Source organism: Suncus etruscus, chromosome 6, assembly GCF_024139225.1.
Source record: "Suncus etruscus isolate mSunEtr1 chromosome 6, mSunEtr1.pri.cur, whole genome shotgun sequence".
NCBI classification, from domain to species: Eukaryota; Metazoa; Chordata; class Mammalia; order Eulipotyphla; family Soricidae; genus Suncus; species Suncus etruscus.
In genome coordinates this window covers 134,734,451-134,746,531 of record NC_064853.1, presented here as the reverse complement: position 1 = coordinate 134,746,531, position 12,081 = coordinate 134,734,451, and the positions used below count along the sequence as shown (strand labels likewise).

General features: G+C 52.5%; 1 protein-coding gene and 1 long non-coding RNA gene across 5 annotated transcripts in view; both read left to right on the top strand.

Moving 5' to 3' along the window:
- The window catches only part of GRIA1 (glutamate ionotropic receptor AMPA type subunit 1), a 140,396-nt gene extending 132,311 nt beyond the window's left edge, over positions 1-8,085 (top strand). For 2 of the 3 annotated variants that reach the window (XM_049776042.1, XM_049776041.1), the window contains exons 15-16: positions 3,586-3,720; positions 7,700-8,085. In XM_049776042.1, coding sequence (XP_049631999.1) covers positions 3,586-3,720; positions 7,700-7,900 — 336 coding nt within the window. In that variant the 3' untranslated portion in view covers positions 7,901-8,085. The remainder of the gene's footprint in view (positions 1-3,585; positions 3,721-7,699) is intronic. The other variant, XM_049776043.1, reaches the window with a different exon arrangement.
- LOC126012273 (uncharacterized) overlaps positions 1-10,052 on the top strand; it is a 352,275-nt gene extending 342,223 nt beyond the window's left edge. For both annotated transcript variants that reach the window (XR_007496792.1, XR_007496791.1), the window contains exon 2: positions 8,606-10,052. This is a non-coding gene — a long non-coding RNA (uncharacterized LOC126012273). The remainder of the gene's footprint in view (positions 1-8,605) is intronic.
- The last annotated feature ends 2,029 nt before the right edge of the window (positions 10,053-12,081 follow it).

Here is a 12,081-nt window from a genome sequence, read left to right as displayed (position 1 = left end):
AAATGGCCTAGCAGCTTCTCCCCGACACATCTTTGACCCACAGTCCATCAGCCTAACTCTATCTCCCTGAAAGAATCCCCGTGGTTCAGGCAGAGTCCCACCCCCAGAACCAGGCAGTTTTCACTCCTGTGGGACACCAGACTCAGGGACACATTTATTGAACTCCAAATGCAAGATGTGTATGAGAGAGAAACAGTGGCCAGGAGGACAAGAGGTTGCACCAGGAAAGTGGGATCATGTGTGCATTAATGGGGGGGGGGGGGAGGCACTCAGTCAGCCCTAGGACAGCAGGCTCTGGTGCTCCCTAGGAAAAAGGACACTTGCAGGGTTTATTGCTCCCCAGAAAAAGGGATATTTGTGAGCTCGTGTGCTCCCATGAGCAGGGACACTTGAATAGCCTCACCCTGGACCAGTTCAAGAGGCCACCAAGAGGGCCAGCCTGATCTCCGTAGAGGGAACAGGACCTGTGTGTCTGCTGAAATCATTCCTTGTACTATGAAGTAGCTTCCAGACCCCACCACGCTCAGGCTTGGCTCTGGGTTAGTCCCCAATAACTGAAAGTGGCCTTGGCCATGGAAGACAGCAAGTGTCTGGGGCTCCCACCCACCCCTGTGGGAAGAACACAAAGAAATGAGGAAAAAGCTCCTCCAAGAACAAAAGGGAAGAAAGCAAAGGAGGCGACAAGGACCGGATGGAGACAGAAGAGAGTCTGGTCGGCATAGCAACAGGCGCAGATTCTGGGTTGTTTCTTTGGTTAAATTTTTTGTTTTGTTTTGTTTTTGTTGTGGTGGTTTTTGGTGGGTTTTTGTTTTGTTTTGTTTTGCAGGGAGCACATCCAGTGATACTCAGGAATTACTCCTGGATCTATGCTCAGACATCATTCCTGGCGATGCTCAAAAGACCTATAGGATGCTGCAGATCAAACTCGGGTCAGTTGCCTACAAGGCAAGTGCCCTACCTGCTAAACTGTCGCTCCAGTTCTGTGAGCTGAAGTCTCTGACATTGGATTTTTGGATTTTTTGTCTCCGTCACCATCCGCCATCCACCCCCTTTCTCACTCATGCTTCTGCCCCTCCCAGAGCCATAAGTGTCTTTTTTTTACTCCCACCAACAAGCTGCCTGGCTTGAGAGTACACAGCTACCACAAGCTAGAATAATGGTGTCCCATGGACAGGGAGCCCCCATCTGGATGGGTCAAATGAATTATGCCAGATGAATTGTGCATGGAAGTCACTCTACATGCATACCACAGCCCAAGAGAAGCAGAATTTGGGTTCTCAGACCAAAGTCCTCTGTTACCCCCATCACATGCAGAAATGTCCAGTAAACAGAGCATGGAAGAATGAGCCCGGACAATTGGGATCCAATGGCAGAGGGGACAACAAGGCACAGAAGGGGACAGAAGACTCAAAGACCCTGATACGTGAATTCACCATGCGCAAAGGTCCTCCAGGCTTCCCTCAGATGGGCCACATTCAGGCAGTACTGCTCCCTGGAAGTGCTTCCTGACCAGTTGACATGCTCAATCCCATGTCCCTGCTGCTAACAAGCTATATGGGTGGAAGGAATGGTGAACTGCGTGTCTCTCAGGGAAACAGGCCCCACCCCCTAACAGCTGAGGTGCCCCACTCATGCCTCACAGAAGGAGTAGAATGCCTCAACCACAGGCTCTGCCTCAAAGATAGGCTGGCCTTCTGCTGGGACACCCCACCCGGCTCCTGTGAGAAGGTCTACAGTGGCCCTCACAACTCTACCAGGAGGATAATACCCACAAGGGGCCCTGGGAGAGAGAAGTGACCAATGTCTACCAAGGGGCTCTGACAAAAGAATGACTGCCCAATGCGGACCTGGGGAGTGAGGTGACAATGAAGACATGAGCCAACACTGTGAGCGGGGCCAGCACTGCAGCTCCATGCACCTGCTGGCCAGTGGGTACGGTGTCCTGGACAGTCCCCAAACTGTCCCTGATACCACTCTGAGCCTCTCTCAACCTCCCTCCTATCAACCGTGTGGGTCTCAGCCAACAGCTTTCTGTCCGGGCTCCACACAACCAGCCAAGCCTATGCAGAAACATCATGGGGGAGAGCTGCAGATCAAACAAAAACAGGCCTCCGAACCACACACGGAGCCACACACAGTCCCTAGAGGTCCGGCAGGAAGGAGCAAGCCCACAAAGTGTCCGGGACAATTCCTAGCCAACCATGGTCCCTGAGTGCTACAGGCCCTGCCATTCAAGCCAGGATCAACCTCACCGAGACTAGAGATCTTCAAAGCCTACCGGGCAGAAATCAGTCAGGAGCCGGCCTTTCTGGAATCCCACATCGCCATCTGCCAGCCAACACGGCCTCCACCTGCCCTTGGCATCTTGTACCCACACCACAGAGAAACCAGCAGGAGGTGCCCCCTTAATTGACAGCAAAACGTCTCTTGGACCTCAACACTGGCAGCTGAGGCGGGCAGAAACACTGAGGAAAGAGTCAGTCCACGGGAGCCTCAGCAACACTGCCAGAAAGTAACTCATGCGACGTGACACAGTTATCGGACTTGGGCACCACGACCCACCCACATGGCCAGTGACACAAAGCCACAAAGTCACATCCTCCAGATTCTGGGAGCAGCTGGCTAAACCTGGGCTGGCAGCTAATGCCTGGGGTCACAGCTGCCATGCCGTCGTGCCAGGGGGCCTGTCCAAGGGAGAAGTCCTGTCGCCTGACCATTTCCCCCTTCCTGAGCCCCTACCCTGCACCCCAGCCCCAAGTTGCAGGTGATAGAACTTGGGGACAGGGATACTAGCCAATGGTTTTCCATGGGCACACAAGGAGAGTTTTGTCTACTTCCTGCCTAGCAAAGGCCCCTGTCAGTCCCCCTGCTCCCCTCATGTTCAGGTGGCCTGAGTGGAAAGCCCTGGCTCTCAGCAGGCATCTTCATCAGAAAGACAACAACGAGGTGTGAGGAGAAGGGTCCAGGAGCTGTGTCTCTATCTTAGCAGCTTCTGGCTAGTTTCAGACTCCCCAAGGCTTATTCTCCCCCAAACTGGGACTCAGGGCAATGGGTCAGAGATGGGACTCAACTGATCTTTTATTCTATGGGAACAGTCTTAGGACACTGGAGTCAAATGCATGTCTAGGGCCAACTTTACTGTTAGCAATAGCTCTCAGAAACCTGCCAGAGGCCAGAGCCTCAAGGAGCAGCCAGAGCTGGGCAAGGAGAGGTGCAGTTTTCTGAGAAGGCTGGACTGGGATGTGCTACCCTGAGTTACCTATGCCTATAAAGGCAGTGGGAGAAGGAAAGAGAAGACTCAAGTACCGTGAACAATGTTTAGGAATTTCTCTCTCTGTCTCACACACATACACACACACATATATATACACACATGCACACATAAACATGCACACACATTGTTTCATGGGGAATGTCTGACCTTCTGTCCAGGCCATTCTGGTTACTCTGAGCACTGAGGGTGCTCAGCACTGAGGGTGATGGGGGTGAGTGTGCGTGTGTGTAGATGCTGTGACCCACGTGCCCTCGCCCTTTCTTGGCTGACTTTGCTCTTCCTCTCCCCTCCTCTGCCTTCCATCTGCCCAGGACAAGACCAGCGCTCTGAGCCTCAGCAATGTGGCAGGCGTGTTCTACATCCTCATTGGAGGCCTTGGGCTGGCCATGCTGGTTGCCTTAATTGAATTCTGCTACAAATCCCGTAGCGAGTCCAAGCGCATGAAGGTGGTATCGTGCTCCCGGGCCAGGCCCCTTCTCCAACCTGCCCTTGAGTGCAGCTGGGGGGTCCCTTTGTCAAGACAAGTGGGGAGTTACAGGGAGTGGGGGTTAGTTCAGAGAAAGGGTTGACAGGTAAAAAGGCAGGAGAAGGAAGGAAGAAGGAAGGAAGGAAGGAAGGAAGGAAGGAAGGAAGGAAGGAAGGAAGGAAGGAAGGAAGGAAGGAGGGAGGGAGGGAGGGAGGGAGGGAGGGAGGGAGGGAGGGAGGGAGGGAGGAGGGAGGAAGGAAGGAAGGAAGGAAGGAAGGAAGGAAGGAAGGAAGGAAGGAAGGAAGGAAGGAAGGAAGGAAGGAAGGAAGGAAGGAAGGAAGGAAGGAAGGAAGGAAGGAAGGAAGGTTTAACCCACATGGTCACATTAGCAATGGCATAGGGAAGAGATATCTGCTGTCTGCTCTATGACAGTTGGTCGTGCTCCCTGAATTAAGTCTTTTCTTCACACCATCACACTGTTCAGTGGGCAATGTCAGCTAACCAAGAACAGATGGGGGTAGGAAGAGCAGGCAGAGTACCAAGCCTGTAAATCAGGAGGTCAGCTAGGGTAGGAGAGAGCATAGCCTAGTTCCTCAGGGACCTTACAGCTACTCTTGAAAGGACCCGCACGAGGGACTCTATAGGACCCCACATTCCAAGCCCACAGCCTCCTCGTGCATAAATGAAGCTTCCCTGGCCGCCTCATGCTCAAACATGCTTGGTTTTACCCTCTAGGCCCTAGGGCAAAAAATTTGAAACAACTGAGAGAGGAGATGAGCTTGTCCGGTGGGACCTGTCGACGGGCCATGCCACAGAGCCAGGTTCAGAACTGCAGCTCCCAGTCTATTCCAAATGTGCAGGTCTCAGGCACTTACCCCACCTGCTCCTAAGGTCAACCGCATCGAGGTTGCGTGGACTGGTTTGAAGCCTCTGTTGCTGGTTCTCTCTAATATGAGCCATTGCTCTCACACTACACATCTCTGCCAAGAAAACAGGAGGAAAATATCTGGCAAACCTTAGACCTCTAAGAGAATCAGCAAAGCTTGTGTCTGAGATGGCAACTGTGCCTTGGGCACAGGCAGCCAGCTTGGATTCCCCAAAGGCCTTTATAGAGCTGCAGATGTGCCCTTGGTTTTGCAGCCATGGAACTACAAGGTCTTTAACTGTGAACAGTGCTATGCTTCACCTCTGGAAATACCTACACTTGGAGCCTTGGAGAAACCAAAGGGCACTGGGCGACTACACTACTGCAGCTGGGCCTGAGGTCCAGCGTGAGTCAGCATGGCTAGGGCCCACACATCATGAGAGAGCAACTCCCAGCAGAAGGCCCCTGGGACTCTAGGCCTTCCTTGGGAGTTCCTTGGACCCCCACCCATTGTGGTGTCAGAGGACAGTACAGTACCCAGATAGTACTGACCTGTGACTCTGAGGAGACACCTGCAGAGGAAAAGTTGAGGCCCTCTACACAAAGGCTTGATATCCCAGAACTCCCCTCATTCTCAGCCCATGCTGAGACTCACTCTGTAACTCACTGTAGCAGACACTTGCCCACCCCCCCCCCATGTACTACCCAATCCTCTCCTAACCGTGCACACTGATTTTCTACTCTCCTTCCCCTCCCAGCTGGCTCATACCTCCTGGAAGAAAGAGGACCCACTCACCCCTGCCTCACCCCTGCTCTCTTATCTCTGGCTCCACTGTGCATTCACCATCTCTCACTCACCTTCTCTAAAACTAGGTGCTACATCCAAACATACAGACTTTCTATTGCCTGCACACACACACACACACACACACACACGCACAGACACACGCACAGACACACACATGGTCAGTGACCACTGCCTCCTGCTCCTTCCTTCCATCACAGCATCCATGCAGCCAGCCAACTCTCAGAGTAGGGCAAACAGTACTCAGGGAGCCCTGTCTGAGGGAGCTGGGGTGAGGAGGGGTCACCAGAAGGGTAGAGAGAGCCAAGGAAAATGCTCTGAGAGCTTAACCGACATGGTGGCAAGTATCCAAGCCTGCAAATGGATATCAGAGATGCAGAAAGGGCAAGAACACAGCATGAGCAGAAACCTTAGGAACACCAGGGTCCAAAGCGCTCTGCAGAGCCAATCTCTTTGATGTTACTGAGCCACTTGGATACAGATCTCTCCCATCTGGCCACATGATAACTAATCACTTGGCGCACCCCTTAGAGCTGGTGCGCAGACCAGACTCAGCCCTCAATGCCCCTGAGGCTGACCAAGCCATCACTCCTTTGCCTGTGCACCCTTGCGGTCCCAGGATATCAGAGAGAAGCTGGGAAAGCACCATGTGGCTTCTTTACCCTGAGACCCACAATCGCAGTGTGTTGGGCATGGCTCAACCTAGGGGACAGGCAGAAACAACAGCCTCTGCTCTGTGCTCAAGAACTGATGTGGCAGCCAGGAACTCAGGCCAGCCTCATGTGTCCATCACATAATTCCTGATGGACACATCAGAGTCATGGGGGAAACCAGGTAGGTCAGAGAGGCCTCATGTGAGGGGACAGTGGCAGGCTTGGGATGAAGAAGGAAGCATCACGAGAAAGTAGGTTCCCTGGAGAGGCCAGGTGAGTGGGGCTGTCCTGGGAACAGAGAGCAGCCAGGGAAGGAGATATTTCAGGGTCTTAAGAATGATGTTCAGGGGCAAGAGAGATGCATGGAGGTAAAGCGTTTGCCTTGCATGCAGAAGGTTGGTGGTTCAAATCTTGGCATCCCATATGGTCCCCTGAGCCTGCCAGGAGAGATTTCTGAGCATAGAGCCAGGAGTAACCCCTGAGCACTGCCAGGTGTGATCCAAAAACCAAAAAAATAAAATAAAATAAAAATTAAAAAAAAAAAAGAATGATGTTCAGAGCTTGCAGCAAAGAGAGCTGACGCCCCAGCCTCTCTGGGAAGCGAAAGAGACCAAAAGCAGGGGCTGGTAAGGCATTTGCCTTTCATGCAGGAGGTAATCGGTTCGAATCCCAGCATCCCATATGGTCCCCGTGCCTGCCAGGAGCAATTTCTGAGCCTGGAGCCAGGAGGAACCCCTGAGCACTGCCGGGTGTGGCCCAAAAACCACCAAAAAAAAAAAAAAATAAAAAGAGAGAGAGAGACCAAAAGCAAGGATGTGGCCCCATGAGAGGCATCAGTCCACATGGGACTCCAATGTCAGCTACCCCTAAAGGCTGTGGGTTTAGGACATGGAGTCTACAGCATGGGGACCGGGTGGGATGAATCTAAGTCCAGAGTTTGAAGCTTGAAGCTGCCAGCCATGGAAAGAATAAACAAGGTCTCCAAGGTGAAAGGTCTGGGGTTGGGGATCCATCTGCCTGTCCGGTGCCAGCAGTTACTGGACACAGAGTGAGCTGCAGAGAAGACCATGGCTGTCTTTGATGAGGCTACATGGCAGCTTCCTTTGAGACATGTACATAATGTGTACTGGCAATATGGTTAAGGAATGAAGTTACCTGACCCTTCTCTGAGCAGCAGTCAGTTCTCAGTATAAAGCCAAGTGATCCAGATTGGGGTACAGGGGGCCTGCAGGGCCATACTTGTTATGACTCTTAAGAAGGTGTCAGTTCATGTCAAGTCAAACCCAAAATAAATCTTTCCAGTCCTTACATAACTGTGGCAGTTCCACTAGATCACAGTGCAGGTTTTATCACCACCAATGCTTCCACAGGAAATCCGAACTCTAAGAATAGCAAAAGATATTGGGCTAGGTAAGGGTTCCCCAGCCCAGTGAGAAAACAGGTGGTTCCCAAGAGCTGGTCAGACTTGTCCAGAGCCAACAGGCACAATCCAGTAGTCCAAGAGCTCAGGAAAGGAGCTGATGGAGAGACAAGCTGGGGGGGGGGGGGGCGGGTGGCAGTGAGTCCAGTATTGACCCATTTCCCTTGCCAGTCACTGCCATGGACCAGGGGAGGAACCCCCGGTCCTCCTGAAAAGGGTTTCTGTTTGATCCCACAGCAATCCATCAACGAAGCCATAAGGACGTCCACACTCCCGCGGGACAGCAGCACGGGAGCCAGTGGTGGCGGGAGCGGAGAGAACGGCAGGGTGGTCAGCCATGACTTCCCCAAGTCCATGCAATCCATGCCCTGCATGAGCCACACTTCAGGGATGCCCTTGGGGGCCACAGGATTGTAACAGCGGCAGATGGACATCCCCGGGGAGCAGGCTGGCCCCCACCCCCTCCCACACCCTTCAGTGCCAAAAACAACAACAAAAAGGAAACAGACTACCACCACCACCCCCGATGCAGCAGGTTTGCCTGAAGAATCCAGGACCCACCTGGCTCAGCGGGTCCTGTGCTAGGGTCTGTCTGCTTGGTGTCTTGCTTGTGCAGGAAGCCAGCACAGCCCTGCATCTGTAGGCTGTGTCTCTGCCACACCGATGAAGAGACTGTTTCCTTTGACCCCTGTTCTTGATGTGTCTCTATCCGTGCAAGTCTTTTTTTTCTCACGGATGCCCACAATCTGCAGTTTCTCTCGCCACTTCCTCATCCCCGTTCCTCCCCTCCCCTCTTCATTTTCTGGTCTGCAGAGGGACACCCAAGCTCTGTTTCGACCCCCCTCAGCCAGGAAAATCAGTGACAGTTACTCAGCGGGAGCCCCCAGCACCTCACATGTCCCTGCTTCTGTCCTTTCCAGGGATGGAGCAGGACAAGTGATAGATGGGGTTTCCTCTGGGCCGTGTGGATGCAGGAGCAGCTGCAAGCAGAGTGAATGGGGCTAGCATGGCTACCAGTCAGGAAGAAACCCTGCAAGGGTGGAGCGACCTGTCCCAGAGCCGAGCAAAGCCCTGAGATGCAGATCCTGGCACAAAGCCCGATGGCTCTCTGAAGGACCCCAGAGAGCCACTTCCTGTCTGGCTCTCCTTGGGCTAACAACCAAGCAGAACTTCTCCAGGGAACTGGGGCAGCTAAGGCTTTGCAAGAGGCATGTCAAGGAAGGAGACCCTGAGAGTTTGGAAAAGGGGTTTCTGCAGAACCAGCATCAATAGAACCCTCTACATGGTCTGCCCAGTTCCAGGACCAAGACGCCAAACCTGAAACTGAACGTTTTGCTGAGCCACACAACTAGGGTTTTTATGTTCATAGAAAGAGATCCGTGTGAGTGAGAGGCCAGCAAAACCCCGTCTTCAGAAACTAGAATCACAGGCTGAATGACAAGACTGTGGCCTCAGGGATCACACAGACCCTGACCCCCATCTCTGACCCAGGAGGATCCCCACTGCTATAAGAGAGAAGGACCTGGGTCACAGTGACCATTGTAACTGAGCCAGTTTTGCAGATGGGAGAAGTGGGTACGTGGGGAGATGCCTGGGATCTGCCGCCCCTTCCTGGTGCCCCGACCAGTGGCCACGCTCCCATGCTTGACCCCACACACACCATATGCCACCGGCTGTTACTGAGAACCATCCGCTGGCTTGAGCCCTCAACCCTCCTGCCGTTCACTCTTCTCTGCTAGTGGTCATCAGCAATGGACACATTCAAGGTACATGTGCAGAGTGTGGCCTGAAAGGCTTCAGCTGTGGACTCAGTGGCCACCTCCTGCTGCTCTCTCACCTCCCTCTCCCTCTCATCAGCCTCAGCAGAGAACAAGCCCCTGAGCCACGCACCCAACCTTCCATGTCTCATCACATTGGACAGGGGAATTGAGGCAGCCTCTGATGGGGGCCACCCATCTGCCACAATGCCCACCCAAGGCCTCCTGGCACCCAGCCCTTCGCCAATCACTGCAGGATGTGTTCTGACTCACCCTGGGCAGTTGGAAATGCGCCTCAACCAACAACACACTTCAGAGACCTTCCCACCTGCATCTGGGTGATGCGTCTCCACTGCACGGTTGAACAGGAGATACCAGCTCTGCTGAAAATGAGGGGTTATATTTGGGGGACCCCAGTTCCCGTAAAGATGCTTTTCTTCAGTGGAGAGAGGACAGGGAAAACAAAAGCAAGACAACGAATTGACTTGTATTATGTATTTTTACTACACTTTTCTTAAAAATTGAGCAATGAGAGAACTCTGGAAGAGACTGACATTTTTCTCAACAGGAATCATGCTTCATCATCCTGGCTTTCATTCCATTTTGCTCTTTGGCCCCCAGGTCTTTTTTTCTTTCACATCTTCTGTTCTAACTTTCTTGACACGTGTGGAAGGAGTTTTGCTTGATCAAACACTAAATATATTTTCAGTTCCTGTTTCTCTTTCAGATAGCCAGGTGTTTATTTTTCTTTCCTTTTGGTATTTGCATAAAATGAAAATGTCACCGAGAATTAAATCACTGTGGATCCATTATCTCCTTTTCATAGTTGTCCATTCCATTTTTGTGCCATTGCTCAGGTCAGAATCTTAAGGCTCTAGACCTCCCCACCTGGTAGACAACTCCACCTGAAATCAGACACAACTATCCCAACCCACTTGACCCAAACCCTATCTCAGCTGAACCACCATCAAGACACAGCCCAGAGACAGAGACCAAGAGCAGTGTCAATCTCTGGGGTCCTGGACAGGGTGACATGGTCTCAGGGTTCCCTGATGTGACGTCAGGTTATGAGATCCTGAATATGATGTCAGGATCTCAGGGGCTCTGGGTGTAGTGTCCGTGTCTTAGTGGGCCCTGGGCATGGTATCAGAATCTGGTGGGGTGTCTTGGTATTGTATTAGGTCTCAGTGGGTTCTGAGAGTGGTGTTAGGGTCTCAGGGGGGGCTGGGTATAGTGTCAGGATCTCAGAGAAGATCTGAAATGGTGTCAGGGTCTTGGGGCCTGGTTCTGCCTCATGGAGAGTGGGTCTGGGCACTTTCTAGACCTGGGTATCCCGATGGACATCTCCTAAAACACCCACTTGCATGCAGGAATGTCTATACTGTGCAGAGACCTGACCATGTCCAGACTTGGGCAGTCCAGGGCTCAGCAGCGTCTTTCTCCCCTCAAGAGGTACCCTTTTCTTTTCTTTTCTTTTTGTTTTGTTTTGTTTTGTTTTTGGGCCACACCCGGTGGTGCTCAGGGGTTACTCCTGGCTGTCTGTTCAGAAATAGCTCCTGGCAGGCACGGGGGACCATATGGGACACCGGGGTTAGAACCAACCACCTTTGGTCCTGGATTGGCTGCTTTCAAGGCAAACGCCGCTGTGCTATCTCTCCGGGCCCAAGAGGTACCCTTTTCATAAACATGTTCAAGGACATTAGCCACGCCATCAGTCTACCTGCTGTAAAAAAGTCTCCAGAGGTCACCCCAGGACACGATGGAAATTATTTGAAAAGGAGCCCAGAGCTAGGGTGGGTGACACCAGTGACACAGATGGGACATCTGGACCCATCCACACTCACCAGGGTAACCTTAGCAGAGTCACAGCCCAGATTCACATGAAAGCAAGTATATAACCATGGCATGAGCTTCTGCCCAAGTCAGAAGGCCTGAAGCTGTGGGGAACGGGAAGTGTTGATAGTGGAGCCTCACAGAAGCCACAGAATAAGGAGGATCCTAGTGTATGATGGATAGACCCAACATCACATGCTGGCCCTTGGCCCCACCACCTGCTGTTAGTGACAAAGAAAATGAGGCAGGAAGGTGTCCTGGGTGTCCAGTTGCAGGATGATATTCAGGACAATGAAGGTCCACCACCCTGCCCTCATCTGTTCTGCATCTGCACTGTCTAGCCCATGCTGACTCACCCTTGGGGACAGAGGGTGGCACTTCTGCTGAGCAAATGCTGCCATCTTTTAGGAAGGCCCAAGAAGCTGGCAAGACATCAAACACCATCTCCCCATATGATCCGACTTGCCAAGCAGGAGAGTTCGCCCATGATCAAGTGTCTTGAGGCTACTGCGGCATGACTGTCAGCAGCAGCATCAGTGCCATCAGCAGTGATGCCAGTGGTATCTACATCTAGAGCCTGGCCTCAGTTTCCAGCCTCTGGACCTGAGCAACTGTGATTAGAGAAGGCTTTAGACTTCAGCAGCTGAAAACCAACCAGACTTGTCTCTAACATCGGCATCCTGTGCTCTCCTAGTCCACACCCAAAGCAGTCAAGTTTCTTTGCCAGTACATCTGCAAGCACCTGGCAGAGACACAAAGGAGTAGGTGCTGGTGCCAGGCACATTCTTGACAAGAGCTTCTGGAAGGAATGGTGAAGAGTTCTTGAAGGCCAGGCTGGGTGGGGTGGGGGCTACAGCCCTGGAATTGGAGGCAGAAGCAGTTATAGACAGCAATGCTGAGTGCACACTGGGACAGCAGCCTTAGATGCCCACACCAAGAAAGTGGAGGGGAAAAGAAATGGCTCAAATGAGCATCTCAGCCAGAAGCCCGAGATTGGATATAGAGAGT